Raw genomic sequence first — 25,619 nt, forward strand, 5'->3', positions numbered from 1 at the left:
CCTAAAACCAGCTCCTCTCCGGCTTCCTCCTCACACTTCTCCTCAGCCTCAGTCTGACTGGAGCTTCACCTAAACCAGCTGTTTGTTTTTTCTCCTCTTGGTGTTTGGTTAACTCCGTCTTGTCGACATGACTCAGGTCAACAGCTGCCTCAAATGGGTCTTCACCATCTTCAACATCATCTTCGCGGTGAGTTCACTTTTCAAATATTAAATTGAAGATGGCGGCGGCGCACAGGAAATAAAAATGCTTTATTTACGATTTAGGAGTTAAATACTTTGATAGAGATAAAAAAAAAGAGAAACTTTTATGTGGTAATTATCATAAAACTCACCTATTAGAAGTTCTAAATTAAAAGTTTTTGTAGTAGTTTCAAATGTGTTTGTTGATGTGGTTTGTTGCTCAGAATCAATCAGAATCAGAATACTTTATTGATCCCCAAGGGGAAATTGCTTTTTGTTACAGCAACATCTCCCACTCAAAGTGTAGCTACAAGTTAAAAGAGCAAAGTAGTCAAGTGGTCAATAGACAAACAGCCTATAGTATTGTAATATAAATATATACTGTAGCCTATATTGAAAATATATACAAGTATCCTACAAATATGGACAGGAGTTATTGCACTATACTAAATACTGGGGGGGCCCCGCTCGGTCCAACAGGCCTATAGAGCGCCAGTCAGGGCCTCCAGGCCTGCTAGAGGGAAACGGGCTGGCAAACCTCCTGTTCCAGTCCGGCCAACTCCTGCTCCCCGTGCCTCGTCGGCAGTCCGGCCAACTCCTGCTCCACGTGCCTCGTCGGCAGTCCGGCCGACTCCTGCTCCACGTGCCTCGTCGGCAGTCCGGCCGACTCCTGCTCCACGTGCCTCGTCGGCAGTCCGGCCGACTCCAGCTCCACGCGCCTCGGCGGCGGTCCGGCCGACCCCAGCTCCACGCGCCTCGGCGGCGGTCCGGCCGACCCCAGCTCCACGCGCCTCGGCAGCGGTCCGGCCGACCCCAGCTCCACGTCCCTCGGCGCCACCCGCAAGCAGCGTTGCCCCCCTGCCCGGCCTTCGGGCCGACCCCCAGACTCTTGGTGCTCTTCTGCCCAGCCTCCGGGCCGACCCCCAGACTCTCTGTGCTGTTTTGCCCGGCCCCCGGGCCGACCCCCAGACTCTCTGTGCCGTTTTGCCCGGCCCCCGGGCCGACCCCCTGACTCTCGGTGCTCTAATGTCTGGCCACCTGGCCATCCTCCTGAGTCCCTGAGCCCTCTGCTTGGCCTCTCAGGCCGCCCGCCTGAGGTCCCCTGTTCTTGCCCTTGGTTCCCTCCTCCAGGCCCCCTCCGCCCGCCCTGGTTGGGGTTGTCTGGCCTGGAGGGACGTCTGGAATCCGTCCTTTAAAGCTTCAGTTGGTAACAATTATTCAGTCATATTTGCTGGAACTGTCACTGTATTCTGATGGTCAGACATTAAATGAGTAATTTAGGACAAAATCCAACTCCTCTGGCTCCACCTACAGCCTGTAATCGTATTTGCCAAAATCCACCACGCCCGACGATTCTCCACCAGTCAGGTAGAGGGAGCAGGAGGAGCAGCCAATCGCCGCTCCTACACGTCGTGCTATGGATACGGTACATCTTCTGTGGGTGCGTTTATGGCTACTTTGTGTGTGTCTGTGTGTGTGTGGGGCGCTTGGCAGAGGCAAAGACGGTTTATAAAGTCTTTGGCAGAGGTTCATAAAGGGACCTGACGGAGTATTGTCTTGAAATTTCCGACCAAGTCGCGGAGTTTACTTTCACTTTCGTCAACTTACCAACTGGAGCTTTAAGGGGGGGGTACTGTCATGGCCCTTGGTCTTCCGCCATTTAGTGGCTCGGTTTTCTGTTCTGTTTTGTTATTGTCCTAGTTTCTGTGTTCCCCTGTTTAGTTTAGTTCCTGTTTTATTTTGAAGTTGTGTGTCATGGTCTGTGTCTTGTCCTAGTTTCCTGTTTTATTTTGAAGTCCTTGTCTTGTCTTCCTGTGTTTGTCCCTCCTCAGTCTCCTTGCACACCTGTCCTGCGTTTCACATCGTCAGCCCTGCTCCTTGTGTGTCCACCAATCAGGTTTCTTTGCCCTCCTGTCTCCTCACCTGTTGCTTGTTGGTTTGATTAGTTCTGTTGTATTTAGTCTCGTGTTTCTTTCAGTTCCGTGTTGGATTATTGTTCGTGTCACGGTGTACTGTCATGTGTCCTGTTCCTGCCTGTTATTTGTAGTAAACTCAGTTTGCAAATACTCTCTCCTGCGTTTGGGTCCTGCCTGCTTCCACATCCTGACAAATATGGCATTGAATGTGGGTTATTGCACATAAGTATGGCATTAAATATGGATACTTTAATATGTTAAAGTTCAGTTACACAAATCAACATCTAATTGGTATATAAACTGACCCAGACATGTTTTTTTTTAAAATTATTATTATCATAGTAAATTGTATTATTAGGCCCGAGCGGCGAGTAGCACTCGCCCAGCGAAGGCCTCTTGAAATCGTGCTGTTTATTATTCTTCGTTATTATTATTCTTCCGGTCTTTAAACCGCAATTTGGCCCCTTTCCCAAACTCAAAAATGTGTCAACTTTTGCACGGATGACCGGCCTGGTGAAAAATTCGATATTTTGGCGTGGTCGCACATGTCCGACGCAAAATGGCGAAATAGCGCCCCCTAGAAAGTTGAAAAAAGCCCATAGGGACTTTCACTAACTTTGTCCTAGACAGACGAAATTCGGTACACATATGCACCATACCCAGATAAGCAAAAAAGCCTCTTAATGTCATGGTGAAATCTCGACAGGAAGTCGGCCATTTTGAATTGGTCGTTTTTGGCGCCAAATTAACTCGTCCAAAACGGTTCGCCCGACATGCACCAAATTTGATAGATGACATCTTCAGACCTAGCTGAGTAAAGCTTGTGCTCCGTAGGTCGATACGTCAAAGGGCGTGGCTTCCAGTGGGCGCCAAACTTAGCCTTGATCGCCATCAAAATTCGGTTGGCTGTCACGCCCACGTACTTTATCCTACCAACTTCACACTTGCAGGAAATTATAGCGGTGAGTCACTGATTCGCCCGATATATCAATATCCCACTTTACTCAATGCGCCCCCCGGTGGTAACAGGAAGTGACCTGGTTTACATTTACATTGTCAAATCGACTTCAAATGTTACACGTGTGATGACACTCCGCCCCTGAACACACCCACCCACATCTGGATTCATACAAATGCGCCCCCGGGTGGTAACAGGAAGTGACCTGTTTTACATTTACGTTGTCCGATTCACATCAAACTTCAGGTGCTTGATCCCGGTCAGCTCCTGAACACCGCTACCCGCTTCTGGCTTCGTAGCGCCACCTAGTGGACGAACCGCACGTTGCGTTTTTCCGCTCCCGCAGCGCTTTTTCGCCATTCTCGCTTCGCGCCACGGCGCCCGCACGCCTCAGGCCCCCGCGGTCGCATGGGTCGAGCGAGGGCCGATCATCGCCGCTTGCGGCTTTAATTATTTTCTTGTTACTACTATGTTACTGTGACTTTGTTGTAGTGCAAAAAATCCACGTGAATTTAGCCTGCGTCATGACAGTCAATTAAATATGTAAATGATGCTATGCAGCATTAATTGTCACCATTTTTGACATATGTCAGAAGAAATTAACCTGTAGATTCAATTCATATTCTAAGTTGCAGCCTTTGTCTTGTCTAAAAGCCAGTTCTGATAAATGAAGTGTGATGCAGTTAAATGTAAAAAGCAGCAAAGTCAAACATTTAAAAGCTGTAACATTCATATTTTTGTCATTTTTATCTTGAAAAGTCAACAGCAGACAGTTTGTTGCATAGGCCTGCGACTGTTGTGGGTGTTGGTGCTGTTAAGTTTTTTCCCCACTGACAGTCTGATATAAACAACAATTACATTTAATAGTGAGCAGCTGTTTCACTTAGGAGCTTCAGTCTTTCACAATAAAAGCCTCTACAGTAATGTTTGTTAATGTAATAATGATCTTTATTTCACATAAGTTAAATATAATATTTAGATTTATCTTTTTATCTTTTCACTGGTGTTTAAAGGGATAGTTCACCCTAGAATGATATTTCGCTCATTATCTACTCACCCTCATGTTGACTAAGGGCTGGAAGAAGTTTCAGATTCCTCCGTGGCTTCTCTGAGTTACAGGGGGTCTGGGCATAGCAGTGCATGTCTATATAACGGTTGCAAAGGGACACCGGAGCTCTTCGTAAAAAAACACACACAAAAAAACATCCAAATACCTCCATGATGCTCGTATGTAATGTCCGTCTTGTGCTGAAGCCCCAAATTGCGTAATTGTCCCGAAAAAAATTAAATAAGTCTATATTTTAAGCTTGTTTGTAGCGGAAGCTTCTCGAAGCTCCTCTTCCTGGTCCGTCCAAATCTCGCGTGATTCGCAGTAACCGCACTGACGCATGCTGACGCCGGCGCAAATCACACGAGATTTGGACGGACCAGGAAGAGGAGCTTCGAGAAGCTTCCGCTACAAACAAGCTTAAAATATAGACTTATTTAATTTTTTTCGGGACAATTACGCAATTTGGGGCTTCAGCACAAGACGGACATTACATACGAGCATCATGGAGGTATTTGGATGTTTTTTTGTGTGTGTTTTTTTACGAAGAGCTCCGGTGTCCCTTTGCAACCGTTATATGGACATGCACTGCTATGCCCAGACCCCCTGTAACTCAGAGAAGCCACGGAGGAATCTGAAACTTCTTCCAGCCCTTAGTCAACATGAGGGTGAGTAGATAATGAGCGAAATATCATTCTAGGGTGAACTATCCCTTTAATCTGGTTCTTAAGCTGGTTCTGTTTGTAGAGGGACTTTTATTTTGGCGGGGGTGAAGTGTTTCCTGTGTGTTTGCAGCAGCTCAGACTAAGTGGTTCTGATCAAACTGTTTGATTTCAGATCATCGGTGCATTGATCATCGGCCTCGCTGTCCTGTGTCACGTCACCGTCGCCCACCATGAAGAATTTGAGGTAATAAAATCAAACGCACCTTCAACAAACTTTAAACCTTCAAACATCACGTTGACAGACTGATAAAACAAAACAAAAAACTCCGTCTCGTCCACAGTTTCATCACAAGCTCCTCATGCTCTACATCGTGGGATTCCTCACCTTGGTGCTCGGCGTCTTGGGAGCCTACGGCGCCCATAAGGAGCGCTTGGTGCTGCTGATCATAGTGAGTATAACACAGACTGAAACAGGAAGGAAGTGGTGGTGGACCTTCAGAATAAAAGAGCATGTCAGATCCTGTGTGAGGGGGAAAAACCAGACGAACAGACAGAACAAAATCCAGAGAGATAAAGAACAAACAGAAGTTAAAATCTACCGTCTGAACTGGTCTGTGGTTCCTCGGCTTCCTGCTCCGAGTTTCACTTTTCACTTTTTCAATTACGTCAACGAGACTGAAGCACCAGCTGATTGGTTTTTACTTCAAAGACCAATTCCTGCTCCTTCGGATCACGTGGCATCAACAGAACCAGGTCGTACCGGCGAATTAAGTCCAAATGTTGAAGCTAATGCTGCGTTTGAGACAAATTGGAACTCTGAAGACGCGCAACGCCAATAACCAGAAACATGTTGGACCGGGACAAAGTTTGCATCCAAACTGCTTCACGTAGCGAAGACATTAAAACATTACATAAAAAAAGCAGACGAACAAACAGAACAAAGCCCAGAGAGATAAAACAAAAAACAAAAAAACAAACAGACGTTAAAATCTACAGTGAGTCTGAGCTAGATGAGATGAGGAGGTCTGTGGTTCGGCTTCCTGCTCCGAGTTTCACTTTTCACCCGCAGCTGACACAGAAAAGACAGCGAGGTGGTTAACCAGCTCAGTTCACTCTTCCTGTGTCAACAGAACCGAGTGGAATAAAGTCCAAATATCGACACTAATGAGACTTTCACACCTCCACCTCGTTTGATCCGGACTTTCTGACTTTTCCTGTTTGATCCAAAACCAAATTTCCAGATGTGAAAGCTCCGTGAGACCAAACGAAACCACGGTTCTGACTTAAAGCAGTGTGAAAGTTTTTTATTTTTTTCAATGGTTCGGACTTTATACTACGGAAGTGTATTGCATTCACTTGAGTAATTTATTCTTTGGTTTGATTTTTTGAAAAGAAATTTCAGTTTTTCAGACTTAACGATATTTCAAAATCCCGCAACCTGCAAATAACGTTTAACCGCTGCAGTCAAGCCTCCACTTCATCACGGATCTATTACATCTTAGATCCATGGATATGCTCCACAAGAAAATAGCATCAGTGGAGCTATCACCGGCATTGTAGATTTTCAAAGGAAAACCCCACTCACTTTTCTTATTTTCACTGTGTTCCCAGTAAATTCAGACTTATATTGAAAGGAAACTACCTGTTATTACAGAACTCCACCTCAGAAAATATCAGAGCAGTCTGATGTAGCGCCTTTATTTTGAAATCAGTCCTTATGTTACTTGCAGGTGGGAGCTTCTCACGGGATTTTGAAATCTCAATAGCTCAAAGTCAGAAAAAAACTACCACAAACAACAGAAAGAAATGAGTCCAAAAAACGAACCAAAAAATAAATTACTCAGAAAAACAGGATGTATTTTTTATTATTCAAGTGAATGCAATACGCCTACGTAGCATAACAGGAAGTTGCTGTGGTTAGCCTTCACACGTTAGCACCTCAAGTCCAACCTCAGAGGTAGAAGAGTCATACAGTAATGCTCTGATGTCATGTTTTGGTCACCGTGGCGATGTAGCGTCGGCAGTTGGCTCGTAGAAACTCATTGATCATGTGACTGTTTTGTTTTGTCCTCCAGTTCCTGGTGTGTATGGTGACGGGAAGCCTCCTGATGCTGGACGCCGCCATCTCCAGCGCTCCGGACCGTTTCCAGGTAACGACCGCCATGACAACAGACAGAGTCATCTCTGTACTTCTTGATGGATGGATGGATGGATGGATGGTTGGTTGGTTGGTTGGTTGGATGGATGGATGGATGGATGGATGGATGGATGGATGGATGGATGGATGGATGGATGGATGGTTGGATGGTTGGATAGATAGAACGATAGATAGATAGAACGATGGATGGATGGATGGATAGATAGAACGATGGATGGATGGATGGTTGGTTGGTTGGATGGATGGTTGGTTGGTTGGATGGATGGTTGGTTGGTTGGTTGGTTGGTTGGTTGGTTGGATGGATGGATGATAGATAGATAGAACGATGGATGGATGGATGGATAGATAGAATGATGGATGGATGGATGGATGGATGGTTGGTTGGTTGGTTGGTTGGTTGGATGGATGATAGATAGATAGAACGATGGATGGTTGGTTGGTTAGATGGATGGATGGATGGATGGATAGATAGAACGATGGATGGATGGATGGTTGGTTAGATGGATGGATGGATGGTTGGTTGGTTAGATGGATGGATGGATGGTTGGTTGGTTGGTTGGTTGGATGGATGGATGGATGGATGGATGGTTGGTTGGTTGGATGGTTGGTTGGTTGGTTGGTTGGTTGGTTAGATGGATGGATGGATGGATAGATAGATAGAACGATGGATGGATGGTTGGTTGGTTAGATGATGGATGGATGTATAGATAGAACGATGGATGGATGGACGGACGGACGGACGGATAGATAGATAGATAGATAGATAGATAGATAGATAGATAGATAGATAGATAGATAGATAGATAGATAGATAGATAGATAGATAGATAGAGACTAACCTTTCTGTTCATTGGTCCTCAGCTGAAGACTCTACTGGAGCAGAGGTTTCAGAGCTCTCTGCCTCTGGATCAGGCTTCATACAGGGAGCAGAACGAGATCAAGCTGGTGCAGTCAGAAGTAAGTCTCTCACACACACACACACACACACACACACACACACACACACACACACACACACACACACTTGTAAATCTATCTTTGTGAGGACATATCATTGACATAATGTATTCCCTAGCCGCTTACCCTAACCTTAACCACCCAAAACAAATGCCTAAACTTAACCGTTACTCTAAACCTAATTTAAACCTAATTATAACCTAACGTCTTAACCCTCAAAAAGCCCTTGGAAAAAGTCCTCACTTCCCAAAATGTCCTCACTCTGTTGGTTAAAAACTTGTTCCGGTCCTCACAAACTAGCATGTACAAGAACACACACACAGACACACACAGTCACATTTACGTGGTGTTTCTTGTTCTTCTGATCCTGATTAGTATCAGTGCTGTGGCGTGTTCAGCTACACCGACTGGAGCGACGACATTCCCGACTCCTGTCTGTGCAGCGCGGAGGAGCAGGGACAGGGGCTGTGTAAGACTGTGACCTACCAGGTGAGTAATGACATCATCATCTTCATCTTCCTCACCTGTCAATCAATCAATCAATCAATCAATCAGCAGTGACTGACATCTTCCCCTTTTGTCTCTGCAGCGCTTCTTGAGGAAGAGCATCTACGCCGAGGTGAGTGACTCAGCTTCAGGTTCAAATAGAAGTTAAAGGGAAACTTCGTTTTTTTTCAACCTGGGCCCTGTTTTCTTATGTTTTTCTGTAGTAGGTAGTTACAATGAGTGTCCGACAACATACCAGAAAGGAGAAATTAACGTAATAGTCTCTACCTTCAGCTGAAGGTCGCTGTTTGTTGTGATCTGTGTCCAAATCTCACCACGCTAGAAATCTCGTTCTGAAATCTCGCGGCAAAACACCGGTGGGGAAACTGTTACCTGACAACCGGAGTGATTTTCTGTTGGATTAACCCAACACTGTTATTTTAGTTTTAAATAAAAGGTTTAAAAAGAAAAGTCATGGCTGAATTTTTGCCCGATGTGGACGATGTGGATGAAAGGGATTTCTAGCGTGGATGAGATTTGGACACAGATCACAACAAACAGCGACCTCCAGCTAAAGGTAGAGACATGTATGTTCATTTCTCCTTTCTAGTATGTTGTTGGACACTCATTGTAACTATCTGAGCCTGTCAGTGTGAAAAAAAAGCACGTTTATAAGGCGAACTTTGACGGGAGCCACTTGCCCGGTTGAAGAGCATCAATACTGGAGCCACCTCAATAAAAGTATTATCCATCACTCATGTATACAGAAAAACATATGAAAACAGGTTGGAAAAAAAACAAAGTTTCCCTTTAAAATAAAATAAAATAAAATAAAACCCAGTTTGATCTGAAGAAGCTGAAATTGACACCGTCTCTGTCTCCGCCCACAGCCGTGTTTTCCCATCATCCTCCACTACACCTATCTGCTGTTCGACGTCGCCCTCGGAGTCGTCTTCGCTCTGCTGGTGTTGGCGGTGAGTGTTTGTGTTCAGGACGTCTCCATCAGTCAGATCATCAGTGATTTGATTCCAACATCAACGTTTAATCAGATCCTGTGCTGCGTTCAAAACGACTTGGGAGGTTGGAATTCCCAACTCGGAAACTTCCGACTTCATTGCGTTCACGCTGCAGGAACTGCAGGAAGAGAAAAAACATGGCTACCCAAAGGAAGTTTGGCGTATTGTGGCTCATCGCTGATAACCGCTAAACGTTATTTCCATGACATACGAGGACCACATCACAGCTTAATACAAACGTATTTCATATACTGCAATAATACACAAAAAATATGCAGTAAAACTTCAACAAATAACTTAAAATTTTTAAATTCTGACCGTGTAAGACGAGGGCCGCCATGTTTTGATGTTGTCATGACGTCAAGTCGGAGTTCTGAAATGATACCCGACCTGTAATTTCCGAGTTCCACGCCGTTCAATTCATTTTTTACAACTCGGAGCTTGTTTTTCTCCAATTTCCGAGTTGTTTTGAACACAGCATTAATCAAATAGTTTTATCATTCCAAATCAAATACAAACCATCGTACAAAATAAATCATGTAGTTTCCCCGTCAGACGACAGAAGCTCCTCCCCCCCGTCGACCAGCTGTAATGATGCGTTCACTGACACTGTGTGTTTTTTTTTCTCCCTCCAGCTGCTCGGGACGATCCTCTCCTCCATCATCATCCATCAGATGCGTTACCCGACCCCCAGACCCGAAACGGCAGAATCCCCACCGCCCGCCTACACCTCGGTGGCCAGCGCAGGAATTTCGTCCGATTTGGCCTTGTGCCCTTGAAAAAAATATCTGCCCTAAGCTCCACAGTGGCCTTGATGCCCCACCCGCACTGCCCCGGTTGATTTTGCGGTTTTCTCCTTTGCCTCTTTCCTATCAACACGGCTCTGACACCTGCGTCTTTGAAGAAAAAACAATGCGTATTTTGATGCCATTCTGGCAGCAGCATCACGGGGTGGGTTTGATTCGAGCCTGGCATAAACCGCTCGGGCGGCTATAACAACAGTTTGATGACCAATCTATCACCGGCCAACCAGGTGACTTCATCAAACACCCCCCACTCGCCGAACCAATCATGTGGCTGGAAAAGAGCCAAGCCACAACATGTCAACACGTGCTAAGTGTTTGGGCTGCTACAGCTGTGCACGTCAGCAGAGGAACACCGCCGGTAAAAAATAGAAAAAATAAAAAAAGAGTTTTGCCTCGGAAGAAAATGTGAAGGAGTCAAGGAGAACTCGGATGGCCGTGAAAAGATGCGTGGTGCGTCATTAACGCTGAAGTAACGCTAAACTTTCACGATGAAGACACCATGATGACAGTAGAACAAAGATTTGCTTATAGTTTGGTCACATTTTTGTTTAATATTTATCATGTGGGAAAACCTAATAAATTGGTGTTACAGCTACAAACTACTAAGGAAAGGCATGCATTGAGTGCTCATTTCACCCTGCCTCTACCAAGAACTGAGGCACTTAGGAGAACTGTAATGTACAGAGCAGTGACATATTGGAATAGGCTCCCACCAAACATGACCAACATTGAAAATAAATGGAGATTCAAAAAGAAAATAAAAGAGGCCATCATTAGTAAAGAACTTACATTTTTTTAAGTTTTGAAAAGTCAAAGTTGGTTTGTATTTGTAAAATGTTTTTATTCTTATTATTTTGTTTTATTTTGTTGTTTGTCATTTATCTAATTCTGTAAGTTATTGTATTATGTTTTGATTGTCATACATGAGTGTCTGGACCCCAGGAAGAATAGTCCTTACCAAGGTAAGGACTAATGGGGATCCATAATAAAAACTAAAACTAAAACTAAACACCAGACAGCTGGAGCGGACCGACGTCCGACCGGGTTCACACAACACGGACGCGGTCACGGTGCGGCCGCTCTGCTGCTGCTGCTGCTGCTGCTCAGCCCAGAGCCACTGTTGTGTTCACACCATAGACTGTAAAAAACGCACGGCACTCCGGCGTAAAGTTCAACTGTGCCGACCTGAACACTGCCCAGACCCAGGCAAGCTACTACACTAACATGTGTTTTATTTATATGATGTTGTATAATGCTCATCATTACATCTGTCATGTTTAATTTTTGACAGGGAAAAAAAAAATCACAAAATAACCTTCTGATAACTTAAAATCTCACTTGTGCCAATAAGGGAATATTTAAGCTTGACCAAAATAGTGATTTGAGTTATATCGTGATATAAATTGATGTCGACTGATATGAAAAAAATTATCTTGATAGGATTTTTTCTCATATCGCCCAGTGCAATAGTAAACAAGTAAGATAGGAATTTCAAAACATAGCTGCATAGGACTGGACCCTTGTGCAAAAAATTAAATGCATAAATTAATTTAAAGTAGAAAATTTCTGGTTTGCTTGAGCCCGTTTTATGTATTAATTTAACAGATACCGGTAGTTAGTAAATTCATTAAAGGCATGGATTTTAAATCATTGTTTTATATTATGGCCTTGCTGCCCTGGCTTTTGGCCTTTGTGCCCTCAAAAAATTGACAACACGAAAGGCCAAGTGGCCCTGCCCCTAAAATGACGAAATTCCAGGCCTGTCGGTGGCGCCCGTTTTCTTCACCACGGCGCTGCCCAAATACCAGGAGCTGCACAACCCGCCTGAAGCAGCAGAAGCAGCAGCAGCAGCAACTTCCTGATGTGACGTTCACACCAGGCACGGCGGCAGGATTTCAATTTTGGACGGGCCACAGTAATTTTGGATGGGCCACTACTTAGGAAAAAAATAACACTAACATACATAGAGTTGAAAATGATTCCTGAATGACTCGTTCGTGTCTAAATTGCCTTGAAAGCACACATCTGCTGAGACCTATGGCTGAGACGAGCTTTGACAGCGCGGTGCGCCGCTCTCTCTCCCGTTAAAAGTTAATCTAGCTCACCCAGCGGACCCCTCTCTCTCTCTCTCTCTCTCTCTCTCTCTCTCGCTCTCACTGTTACTTATGTGTTTAACCAAATACACGAAAAGCAAAATCAAATCAGAAATGCGTAGCCCACTTCTTTTTTAACTCACAGACATTTATTTTCATAAAGTAATAAAATATCTCGACATTTTGCCGTACAAAAGGCAGCAGGAATGGAAGAAGAATTCGGCAAATCATCTTATCACGCAAACAGTCACAACAAACAGGTTTTGCACAATGGTTTGCACAGATAAGTCTTAAAATATGTGCAACACCTTCTCATCACAATCCACACCATCTACACAGTTACGTTATCAGCTGTTATTAAAACCCAACTCATCAGGACGCGATGACCACCACTCACATTAAACAAACCATTAACAATTAATAATCCACACTCAAACCGTTAACTGTACTCAACAAGCTGTTATTACAAGGTTTACAGCAGATGTGACAGACAACCTGGGCCGTGTGTGTGCGTGTATAAGAAAGGGAGGGAGGGAGGGAGAGAGAGAGGAAAAAGTAGGTAAAACCTGCTAGCTGCTAGCTGTTAGCTACCGTAGCTCAGGCGTCGGTCTCCCGTCAGGTAAAAGCTGCCGTTTATTCCTCAAATGAAGCTCATGTTGAGCCTCTCCGGTACAGTTATCCATCACTGCTGTTGAATTAGCTGCTAAACTGCTGGACGCTAAAACCGAGGGGGCGTCTGTTTGTTTACAATTCACGAAAGCAACGTGAATGTACGTGCCGCTCACACTCAGTAGAGTTACGCAATGAGGCAGCGTAGCCTGCCCTCTGCCTCCCTGCGGTGTCACACCCGTGCTGATATACAGTACAACAGCACTCGATCCCTCTCGTGTGATATTGCTTAAATGAAAATCACCAAATGCTGACACATTTAAACCTGTGGTTAAGTTATCTGAAATAAAAATAAATAAATAATTAAACCTTAGATTAACTAAAGTTATGTTCACCCTGTCATTTTGGATGGGCCAGCTGTACAAGTGGGTGGGCCCAGGCCCGTTAGGCCCACCCATAACGCCGCGCCTGGTTCACACGTTGATGTGACACGAAGTCCGGAGGAGGCCGACGATCCAAAACACCGGATGGACTTCGATCGTTTGGTTTATTCACTGAGGGAAAAAAGAACAAAAAGCCTCAGTTTGTTTCCTGAACTCGTTTCTTATTGCACCTTATTACGAAAAAAAAAGGCACATCACTGAAAACACCACAACAAAGTTTATTTTTCTCTCACTCTGAAGTTATCACTCTATTATCTTTTTTGTACAGTTTTTATATTCTGTGTTGTTGTTGTCGGTAAACAAAGTCAAGAGGAGATGAAGAACTGTAAGTTATTTTTGTAAAAAAAAAAAAGGGAAATGTTTGTTTTTATATTCCATGTGTGAAAGGATTTTATAAAAAAAAATAAAAAACAGAAACTTCATGTGTGTGTTTGTGTTTTAACGTGGCTAGTCGAGGGCACTGTGGGTATTAGCATCTGAGCTGCTAGCCTTCTCTTTTACACACACACTTTAATACTCATTCAAAGACGGTTTAGAAACCAAGACGCTCCGATACGAGTTGGTTTCCTGTCTTTGTCCTGTGGGTTTCTCCATGACTCCGCCCCCTTTAGGAGGCCAGCAGACGGTGACTCCGCCCCCTTTAGGAGACCAACAGACCGTGACTCCGCCCCCTTTAGGAGACCGGCAGACCGTGACTCCGCCCCCTTTAGGAGACCAGCAGACCGTGACTCCGCCCCCTTTAGGAGACCAGCAGACCGTGACTCCGCCCCCTTTAGGAGACCAGGAGACCAAATGCTTCTCGTATGTAGATTTGGACGGCCTAGGAAGAGAAGCTTCCGCTGCAAACAAGCTTGAAATATAGACTTATTTAATTTTTTTTGGAATAATTTCGCATTTCGGGGCTTCAATAAGACGGACAATTACATACGAGCAGCATGGAGATATCTGGATGTTTTTTGGTGTGTCTTTTTGTTACGAAGACAGTTGGTATCCATTTGCAACCGTTATATGGACATGCACTGCTACGCCGAGACCCCCTGTAACTCAGAGAAGCCACGGAGGACTCTGAAACTTCTCCCAGCCCTTAGTCCACATGAGGGGGAGGAGATAATGAGTGAAATTTCAATTTTGAGTGAACTAGTATTCCTTTAATTCACTACACCTGTTACTTCCCTCCACGCCTCACCTAGAAGACATGTCTCCCTCGTCCTCCTCCCTCCCTGTGCTCATGTGGGGATTTTCCTCTCGTGTTCTCGGAACAGAGCTCTCCTCCTCTCCTCTCCCCGCCCCTCTCCCCTCTCAGGCCGGCTGTCTACAAACACCGCCCCCCTCTTATCTCTCTCTCTCTCTCTCTCTCTCTCTCTCTCTCTCTCTCTAAACTCCGCATCCTTCCTCACTTCAGTCCTCCACCTCTGTTTGTTTTTAGTATTGTGTGTTTGTGGTTTACACGAAGCTGTCAACATGACTCAGGTCAACACCTGCCTCAAACGGGTCTTCACCATCTTAAGCATCTTCTTCGCGGTGAGTTAAAAGGTTTATTTATTTAAATTAAAGATGGCGGTGGCGCACCTTCGTCACGGTGGGAATTAGAAGTGTGCAGAACCTTTAGTCACAGGTTTAGAGCTGCTCGGCTCTAATTTTACACTAAGTTAACTAATATTTATTTAAAGTTCTAGTATATGAAAGTTTTTTCATCATACTAATTCATATAACATCTTATTATTATAAACTGACCCAGACTTGTTTTTTTTACTAAAGTTACATTTTTTGATAAGATTCTTTATTAAAATGTTATTTAAACGAAAACGAAACTAAAAGAAAATCATGTGCAACTAGCTGTTAGTATAAGTTTGCATTGTGTTGATTCTATTTTTTAATATTGTTAGTTGCAGCCTTTGTCTTCTATTTAAAGTCAGTTGTGATGAATCAAGTGGGATGCAGTAAAAAAAAAAGTTTCTTTCTTATTTAACAAAGATTATATGAAATTCAACCCAATACCTGAAAAAGCAGCAAATTCAAACATTTCAAAGCCGTAACATTCATAGGCTATTTGACTCATTTTGTAAGCCTCTGGCCTGGAGGCCTCAACTCAGAAAATTGCAATGTGCAGCCTCGCCACTAGATGGCATTACATCAATACGCTGAAATATAATTCGTTAATTTTCGCAACGACTCACAATCAGAATTTTTTTTTCTTCTTAAAGGACTTTTATTTTGACGAGGTTAAGTGTTTCTTGTGTGATTGCAGCAGTGGATCTAATCAAACTGTTTGATTTCAGATCATCGGTGCAGTGATCATCGGCCTCGGTCTCCTGTGTGACAGCAGCGGAGAATTAGAAAGTGTAAGGAAAACAAACGCACCTTCAACAAACATCATGTTGACAAACTGGTCTGATATTTCCTTTTTAAAAACAACCCCGTCTCGTCCACAGGCGAGCGGTGAGCGCATCTTCTTCTATGTCATCGGAGCCGTCACCATGGCGATCGGCATCCTGGGAGCCTACGGCGCCCATAAGGAGCGCTTGGTGCCGCTGATCATCGTGAGTACAGACCGAGACAGGAAGGAAGTGGTGGTGGTGGTGGTGGACCTTCAGAATAAAAGAGCATGTCAGATCCTGTGTGAGGGGGAAAACCCGACGAACAAACAGAACAAAGTCCAGAGAGATAAAGAACAAACAGAATTTAATGAGCTGTAGAGAGAGGTGGACAAGTTGTGACCTATGAGATAATAACACAACGTTACCAGACAGAGTTGTTTTAGAGGGAAATACAGAGACTGCTTGATGAAAAACTGTCCCTGAAGGCAACGCGCATGAATTTCCCTCTAAAACAACTCTGTGTGGTAACGTTGTGTTATTATCTCATAGCGTGGTGAATGTGCAGGTCACAACTTGTCCACCAGAGCGTTGTGGAGTTGTTGGATTGTGTATTTGATGAGTTTGATGAGGGAAACCAAGAAATCCCATAATGAGCCTCCGTAGCGTAGCTCTGAGCAGCTCGCGGGAAAAAAAACTTCTCTGACGCCATCTTTGTTTTCCAGTTCCTGGTGTATATGGTGGTCGGCATCCTTGTGATGCTGAAGGCCGCAGTCCCGTACGCCATCATCCGTCCTCAGGTAACGACCCCTATAGATAGTGTAATGGGAAATTTTGGTGTAACCCAGTGTATGCTTTACAAGGGCTGTATAACCATGTTAACTAAGTGAACTTCCTTTTCTCCTTGTGGAAAGTGGTATTCAGATAATGTGTTCCTGATACCTATTGTTATGATATGGAGCCAGGCACAGCTAGTACTGAATCTACACAGAGCAGGCTAAAGGTCAAGACCGGTGCTCTGTGTTAATTTACAAGGGGAGTTCTGTCCTGGCGGTGGAGCCAGGCACAGCTACCAGTGCCATATATTTTGTCTGAACTATAAAGATAGCGCCCGGGTGAGCCTCTTCAGCTCACTCACTCACTGACTGTACTCCTGTTTGGTTGTGTGTGTGACTCCATTCATGAATGCCTTTTATTAAAACTCAAGAAAGACAGCTGACTTGTCCCGTTATCCTTTTTTTAATACTTTGGTGAAGGAACAAAATTTTTTGCCACCACAATAGATAGATAGATAGATAGATAGATAGATAGATAGATAGATAGATAGATAGATAGATAGATAGATAGATAGATAGATAGATAGATAGATAGATAGATAGATAGATAGATAGGTATTGATCCTTTGTTCATTGGTCTCTTCAGATCGGGAGTGTGATGGAGGTTGCATTCAGGAAGAACCTTCCTCTGGACCAGGCTTCACCTAAGGACCAGGAAATGGTCAACACCGTGCAGGAACGGGTGAGAACTCCTGACCGAGTCGAGCAATCAATCGTTAGCTCTTCTGATCAATCACTTCAGTCGTCGACAAACAGGACCAATCTTTTATTTTTTAAATTTAACTGAATAACTTTTATTGGCAAAGTAAAACCTCCCAGCTGGACCAAATAGGTGTGGCTCGGAGGCGTCTGATTGGCCCGCCGGGAGCATGCCTATGTTCCCTCAGCCCTATGTTCCCTCAGCCCTATGTTCCCTCAGCCCTATGTTCCCTCTGGACTCTCTCTACCTATCTGGACTCTGTCTATCTGGCCTGTCTAGCCTCTACCTGGTCTTTTTACTAAACTTAACCAACTCCTTTCTTCATTGCCTAAACCCAACCAATGGTGGGACCAAAGGGCTGTGGGAATAGGGCCTAATTTTCAGTGACAACAAAAGTTAGAAATGAGGGAACATAGGGCTGAGGGAACATAGGGCCTAATTTTCAGTGACGACAAAAGTTAGAAATGAGGGAACATAGGGCTGAGGGAACATAGGGATGACCCCGGCCCGTCAGGGTGGCCGGGTTGCCGGGCAGGATTGTAAACAAGAGGAGGAGGAAGTGGATTATGATATTAAACAAACTCATGTGTCCATGTTCCCCCAATTCCAATCCGTTCCCTAAAGACTCAGGCCCTGAACCCTCACTGACTAAAGTGACGTCAGCTCTAAGTGACAGAGTGTGAGAGTGTGTGAGGGTCCAGATGCTGTAAATATGAATGGAACAGCACTTACCCACTCTCACGACACGTTACCTTGACAACAACATGTTGTTGACTCCGGTCTTGGGCCGATAATTTACCGTACTTTCAAAGCGCACAAGGTCGGACTCAAAACAAAATGTTCCTGGATCAGATCTGCTCAAATCATCATCAATAATCACAAACTGCACGTTAATACTGACAGTAAACTTCTTTTTTTTTTGGTTGTTGCTCCTGTCCATTAACAATAAAGAGAGCGGCGGAGCTCTCTCTGACTACGTGTAGTAATTTACTCTTTTTTTTTTTTAACACTTGCGTTCCGACGGCATCTCATGTGTTTGACTTCACAACGCTATGAACTGTGGGTAATTCCCCTACCCAAAGTCAGCATCGGTGCTGACTTACGGTAAGGGGGCAGTAAGGGCTCATTCACTGACTCACTGACTTGATGATCTGACAGTGGAACAGCCCTCACACACTCACAGACTTCCCGTGAACGCGCCTCTAAGTCAGTGAGTCCGTGAGGGGTCGGATTGGAATTGGGCAGTTGTCTCTTGGTCAATAAGCACTTCCTGTTTGTAGGACGGTGACTCCATCTTGTTCTCACTTCCACTCTACTGTGAAAACAATGACGGTGATTTTACCTCCTGTTCCACGAATTATAGTGGACAAATTATAGTTTCACAACAATGGGTTTTTAATGCTGAGTTGACTCGGGTTGAGCTGTGACTGCGAGGACAGAGGTCAACCACACTGTTCCAGCGACACCTGAACGCAGCGTCTTCAACCTTCCTGCCTTCAAGAATGGATTAAATCCTTAGAAGCGACTGAAGCGGTTGATTGACTGTAGATTGTAGTTTGGTTTTGAGTTGTTGAGTGATGTGGTGTTTCTTTTTCTTCTTTTCTTCCTGATTAGCTGCACTGCTGTGGTCTGTTCAGCTACACCGACTGGAGCGGCAACATCCCCGACTCCTGTCTGTGCAGCCCAGAGGAGCAGGAGAAGCAGAGACCGTGTAAGACTGTGGACTACAAGGTGAGTAATGACATCATCTTTATCTTCCTCACCTGTCAATCAATCAATCAATGAGTCAACCAATCAGCAGTGAGTCACGTCTTTTCCTTTCGTCTCTGCAGAGCTTCGGCTTCGGGCAGAGTAAGACCATCTACGCCGAGGTGAGTGACTCGGCTTCAGGTTCAAACCAGGGTTATTATAGTTCAATAAAACTAAAACTAGCAGTGGAAAATTAATTGTTTGACTTTTAACTGAAATAAAAATGTTTCCAAAACAAGAACTAAATAAAAACTCCAAGGAGCTATACAAAACTAACTAAAACTAGAAAGAGCATTTCCGTAAGGAAAATGCGTGTGAATGCTGAAAGCCATTGCTGAATTAGCAGAGGAAATTGACAAAGAGAGCAAGTTTGGATGTGACATGCAACAGGCATGTCTGAAGCAGGAATCGAACCCATGACCTCATGATCTGTACACCAAATGGCTGACCGCTCGGCCACAGAGCGCCAAGAGTCACGAGTTCTATACCGTGATCAATCAAAGCTGTTTCAGTCATAGCTGAATATCTATGGGGGCGGCAGCGGCTCAGGCAGAAGGGCGGGTCTCCAATAATCATAAGGGTTGGCGGTTCGAATCCCGCTCTCTCCCAGTCGCTGTCGTAGTGTCCTTGGGCAAGACACCTTACCCACCTTGCACCGTGTGAATGTGTATGAATGATCATGGTGGTGGTCGGAGGGGCCGTTTGGCGCACATTGGCTGTACGCGCTTTGGGTATCGGGTAACGATAGAAAAGCGCTATATAAATGCAATCAATTATAATTTATGTAATCAATTATTATTATCTTGTGGCGCAAACTGTGGTACGAGAAGTCAACGAGTCTCTTAACGAGCTCCAACCTGCACCTGTAGCCAGTTGAAGCCAATTCTAGAGTTTTACACTGTCACGAATCTGAGATGATGATTGAATAATAGCTGAAAGCCAAACACAATGGTAGAAAGTAAGCCAGAGGTGGAAGTAGAGGACTTCTGTATGAGGTCCGACTTTTATTGGGTTAAAGGGATAGTTCACCCTAGAATGATATTTTGCTCATTATCTACTCCCCCTCATGTTGACTAAGGGCTGGAAGAATTTTCAGAGTCCACCGTCCCTTCTCTGAGTTACAGGGGGTCTCGGCATAGTCAGTGCATGTCCATATAACGGTTGTAAAGGGACACCGGAGCTCTTCGTAAAAAAACACACACAAAAAAACATCCAAATACCTCCATGATGCTCGTATGTAATGTCCGTCTTGTGCTGAAGCCCCAAATTGCGTAATTGTCCCGAAAAAAATTAAATAAGTCTATATTTTAAGCTTGTTTGTAGCGGAAGCTTCTCGAAGCTTCCTGGTCCGTCCAAATCTCGCGTGATTCGCAGTAACCGCACTGACGCCGGCGCAAATCACGCGAGATTTGGACGGACCAGGAAGAGGAGCTTCGAGAAGCTTCCGCTACAAACAAGCTTAAAATATAGACTTAGCCTATTTAAGGCTAATTTTTTAAATTTTTTCGGGACAATTACGCAATTTGGGGCTTCAGCACAAGACGGACATTACATACGAACATCATGGAGGTATTTGGATGTTTTTTTTGTGTGTGCTTTTTTACGAAGAGCTCTGGTGTCCCTTTACAACCGTTATATGGACATGCACTGCTACACCAAGACCCCCTGTAACTCAGAGAAGGGACGGTGGACTCTGAAAATTCTTCCAGCCCTTAGTCAACATGAGGGTGAGTAGATAATGAGCGAAATATCATTCTAGGGTGAACTATCCCTTTAATATAAACAAAGTATGATGGACATAACAGCAACTAATAAAAAAGAAAATGGCCAACATGAAGAACAAAGTGAATGTCAGATAACAGCAGCTTAGTTGTAGTTTTCTTGTCGATGTCTAAAGTTATAAACTGTAAACTGTTTTCTTGTCTGTAACAACATCTATTGCATGTCAGTCCGTCCTGGGTGAGGGAAAAAGCAAACTGAAAAACAAAACAAAAAGGAATGAACATTTTAAAACTATAATAACTTTGGTTCAAATCAAAACAAAATAAAACCCAGTTTGATGTGAAGAAGCTGAGATTGACGCCGTCTCTGTCTCCGCCCACAGCCGTGTCTTCGGGTCCTCTACAACATCCAGCCGCTGCTCGACATCAGCCTCGGGGTCCACCTCTCTCTGCTCGTGTTGGCGGTGAGTGTTTGTGCTCATCGATACCATCAAATACCCGATCGATCATGAACGACAGAAGCTCCGCCCCCTGTCGATCAAGTCAAGTAGTTTATTTGTCCCAACTTGGGCAATTTGGTTGCAGTCTAGGTGTTAAAAACATAAAAACATTCATACATTCCAACACATACATACAACACCTCAATAGATATCTAAAAACAAACACAATAATTCAACAAAAGGCAAATTTCAGGTTAAGTGCCAACCACATAGATCCCCAACATCAGCATCAACAACATCATCATCGTCGTCAATATCAAACTCATCGTCACCATCATCACCATCATCGTTCAACCAGATTGAGCTCCCTAATGGAAGTGGGGATGAACAAATGTCTGTACCTGTTCTTTTTCACCCTAGGGGGCACGTAGTCGGCCCCAATAGGTTATCTGTTGGAAAAAAAAAAATCTCACAAAAATCTTGCAGTGTGCATTTTAGCCAAATTGGACAATTTTGGACAGGTTTTGCACACTGGACATCACCAAGGGACACTGTTTGGAAAAACTCTATAGTGCCTCAGTAGTTTTACCTATCAACCTAAAATTTGGTACATATGTGGACAGGGAGTGTGTGAACCATATATGTAAAATTCAACCTGTTTTATAATCAGGATTTTGATATATCACCTTTTCACCAAAAATTTCAAACTCATTTTTTTTTTTTTTCAAAAAAAAATAGTAATTTCAGAAGCCCATTTTTTTATGGAATGACTCAATTCAATATTTTATACATATAGATGTAAAGGGACAAAGGTTGTCTTTCATTTAAGCCATAAACCATAGTTGTGGGATTAGTACTTCTGTGGTTATTAAGCTTTAATTGCAGTGATACAAAAACAGGCGGAAATTGCCAAAAATGGCCTCTGCATGAAGAGGTTAATTTGTTGTCAAACATGGTGCCAAGATACTTATAAGTGGTCACCACATCCACAACTTGACCATTTATGACACTGCTCTGGGGGGCTGCTGGAGCATTCTGTCTGAAATCAATACACATATCTTTAGTTTTAGTAACATTGGGTTGGAGGAAAGCATCATTGCACCAACAAATGAAATCATTTACAATAGGGCCATGGCTGTCCTCTGTATCCTCAAGAAGGCTAACAATTACAGAATCATCTGCAAATTGAATGATGTGTCTGTTTACATGGTGGCTACGACAGTCATCTGTATACAAGATGTATAAGAGAGGGGAAAGGACGCAGCCCTGGGGTGATGGATGATGATGATGATGATGCGTTCACTGACACTGTGTGTTTTCTGCCTCCAGCTGCTCGGGATGATCCTCTCCTCCATCATCATCCATCAGATGCGTTATCACTCCAGATCCAGGGTCATTAAGGCGGTGCTGCCCATCTTCACCACGGCACCGCCCAAATACCAGGAGCTGCACAACCCGCCGAGCTACTGAAGCAGCAGCAGCAGCAGCTTCCTGTTGTGACGTTGACACGTTGTTGTGACACGAGGTCCGGAGGAGACCGACGATCCAAAACACGACGGACTTCGATCGCCTCTCTGGTCACAAAATCTGTGTCCTGAATTATATGTTACGTCACGTTTTGTCTTCTGGTCACGTGCTGTCAAGTGAATTCTCTCTGTTGCCCTCAGGTCGTCGCTATGTCTCACCTGTCTGCAAGACAAACCGTTTTTTAAAATCTTTTATCCCCTCTGCTATTCGCCTCTTAAATTCTTTATAATGATTTTATTCCTCTTACCATGCACATTTTATTGGTCAAACATGTGCAACTTATGTATTTATTCACTCATTCAACTGATCTTTGACAACACTGTACCCTTGGCATCCTATTCTATTTATTTACCTTATCTGTTATACATGTATTTATTGTGTGTACTGTGTTTTTTTTTTGGACTGTGCAAGCTGCTGAAATCAATTGCCCCTGGTGGGATTAATAAAGTTGTTTGAAGTTTGAAGTTGAAGTTGAAGTTTACAGAGAAGTCCTCTGGCCATTGAAGTTGGTCCATTTAAGAATATTCCCAAGGAGAATAGAATATGTGAAATGTGTGAGTTAGATGAAGTAGAAAGTGAGTCTCATTTCCTTTTATATTGTACAAAGTATGATGATTTGAGGTATTATTTCATGATGAGCAGAAGTTGGAGTGGTTGTTCAATTTCAGTGTTTAAAACTGCTAGTTTTATTTCTCAAGCCTGGAAAAGAAGACAGGAAAATTTGTTGAATTACTTTTTGATGATTTCTCCTGAACCTTGCCATTATTATTTTCTTTTCTTTCTTTTTTTTCAGATAATGGTTGTGAACCCCTGTTTGTTTTCTTATTTCTTTGATGTGCTGCTGATGTGCTCTGGACCGTGTTTGTTTTCTTGATGTCTTATAAGCCCATGTGGGCTGGGCATACATTAGTATGCATGACACAATAATAAAAGCAATTCATTCATTCATTATGTTATTTATATATACGTATATATGTGTGAAAGGATTTTATTAAAAAGTGTGTTTGTGTTTTAACGTGACCAGTCGAGTCAATAGGGGGCGCTGTGGTATGTATTAGGCCTTCTCTTTTACACACACACACTTTAATACTCATTCAAAGACGGTGAGACCAGCAGACCATGACTCCGCCCCCTTTAGGAGACCGGCAGACCGTGACTCCGCCCCCTTTAGGAGAACAGCAGACCGTGGCTCCGCCCCCTTTAGGAGAACAGCAGACCGTGACCTATCTATCTATCTATCTATCTATCTATCTATCTATCTATCTATCTATCTATCTATCTATCTATCTATCTATCTATCTATCTATCTATCCATCCATCCATCCATCCATCCATCCATCCATCCATCCATCCATCCATCCATCCATCCATCCATCCATCCATCCATCCATCTATCTCTATAGGGATCATTACCTGAGAACAGATAATGGCGTACGGGACTCCAGCTTTCAGCATCATGAGGCCGCCGACCACCATACTCACCAGGAACTGGAAAACGAAGATGGCGTCAGAGCGTTACGACGTCACAGAGTTCATTCTTAGAAGACGAGTCATGAGCAGATGTTTGATCAAAATATGTGAAAAAAGGAAGTGTTTTTTTCCCCGAAATGTCAAGTCATTTTTCATCACAGTGACTCGACCTCAGCAACGACAATGATGTGTTTTAGAGGTAAATGCAGAGACTGTCATAGCGTGGTGAATGTGCAGGTCACAACTTGTCCACCAGAGCGTTGTGGAGTTGTTGGATTGTGTATTTGATGAGTTTGATGAGGGAAACCAAGAAATCCCATAATGAGCCTCCGTAGCGTAGCTCTGAGCAGCTCACGGCTCTGCTCCGCCGTTCTAAAAAATAGCTTGCACGAACCTACTTATGGCAATGGGCCAATCTGCCAAAATGTTGAACTATCCCTAAAGAAAATGTATATGATACACGAAGAGCAGTCTGTTTGGAGTGGATCTTTGGGATTGTAGAAAACATTCAGAGAAAACCTGTGGACCGAGGAACAGAGCTCTGTTCAACTGAGTCAGAACTGGACTACAGATACTGCACATTAAAGGACAATTCCAGGCGAATTCAACTCAGGGGTGTATTTTCATATAATTTTAGGTCTAAAAGAATGAATCTGAAGATTTTCAGTTTAATCGCTCCTGTTTTGCGGTAGCTGCGTCTGTCCCTGCATCGCCACGGCAGCAATGAATGGGAGTGGATGTAAGTTCCGCTGTTTAGGCTGTTTCCATCCCTCAAAGCCACAGACAGCGTCAGATGGCTACTCAAACATGCACCGAGAAGTTTATTTACTTCAAGCAAGCCGACATGTTTGTAAAACTAGATCTAATTCAAAGTCTCCCGGAGTCTCGCGCGAGACCCAGTTGCCGTGCTCGGTGTGTTCACATGCAGTGGGAAAAGCTACCGTTTGTGTCATAAACACAGGAATATCAACTCTTTACTTGCTTCAAGTAAAAAAAACTTCTCGGCGCATGTTTGAGTCGCCATCTGACGCTGTATGTGGAAAAAAATGTACACTTGAAGCAAGTAAAGAGTTGATATTCCTGTGTTTATGATACAAGCGGTAGCTCCGACTGCGCCTGAATACACCAGCACTGCAACTTCGGGCTCGCGCGAGACTCCGGGAGACTTTGAATTAGATCTAGTTTTACAAACATGTCGACTTGCTTGAAGTAAATAAACTTCTCGGTGCATGTTTGAGTCTCCATCTGATGCTGTCTGTGGAAAAAAATTGCTGCTTTGAGGGCTGGAAACAGCCTAAACAGCGGAACTTACATCCACTCCCATTCATTGCTGCCGTGGCGATGCGCGGACAGACGCAACTACCGCAAAACAGGAGCGATTAAACTGAAAATCTTCAGATTCATTCTTTTAGACCTAAAATGATAGAAAAATACACCCCAGAGTTGAATTCGCCTGGAATTGTCCTTTAATTCATTTCATGTTTATCAGTGTAAACAGGATGAACTAAGCCAGTGGGGTAAAGTTC

General features: G+C 43.8%; 2 protein-coding genes across 3 annotated transcripts in view; both read left to right on the forward strand.

The window, feature by feature from the left end:
• Positions 1-22,692, forward strand: tspan9b (tetraspanin 9b). Of its 2 annotated transcripts, XM_085769220.1 has the most exons (10): positions 1-187; positions 4,940-5,011; positions 5,109-5,216; positions 6,843-6,917; positions 7,787-7,882; positions 8,258-8,371; positions 8,472-8,501; positions 9,259-9,342; positions 10,020-10,115; positions 11,954-12,067. In XM_085769220.1, the coding sequence occupies exons 1-10, from the start codon at positions 128-130 to the stop codon at positions 12,050-12,052; spliced, it is 834 nt and encodes a 277-aa protein (XP_085625346.1). In that variant the 5' UTR covers positions 1-127; the 3' UTR covers positions 12,053-12,067. The 2 variants fall into 2 exon arrangements, with proteins under 2 accessions (XP_085625346.1, XP_085625347.1); XM_085769221.1 differs by lacking the exons at positions 10,020-10,115; positions 11,954-12,067 and adding an exon at positions 22,426-22,692.
• LOC146962307 (tetraspanin-8-like) overlaps positions 14,746-25,619 on the forward strand; it is a 20,888-nt gene continuing 10,014 nt past the window's right edge. The window contains exons 1-6 of the mRNA XM_085769218.1: positions 14,746-14,856; positions 15,615-15,875; positions 16,376-16,450; positions 17,073-17,168; positions 18,801-18,917; positions 19,019-19,057. Of these exons, the coding sequence (XP_085625344.1) occupies positions 14,797-14,856; positions 15,615-15,875; positions 16,376-16,450; positions 17,073-17,168; positions 18,801-18,917; positions 19,019-19,057 (648 nt within the window). The 5' untranslated portion in view covers positions 14,746-14,796. The remainder of the gene's footprint in view (positions 14,857-15,614; positions 15,876-16,375; positions 16,451-17,072; positions 17,169-18,800; positions 18,918-19,018; positions 19,058-25,619) is intronic.

This window comes from Trachurus japonicus, chromosome 23 (assembly GCF_045865225.1).
Source record: "Trachurus japonicus isolate A0001 chromosome 23, Traja_1.0".
NCBI lineage: Eukaryota > Metazoa > Chordata > Actinopteri > Carangiformes > Carangidae > Trachurus > Trachurus japonicus.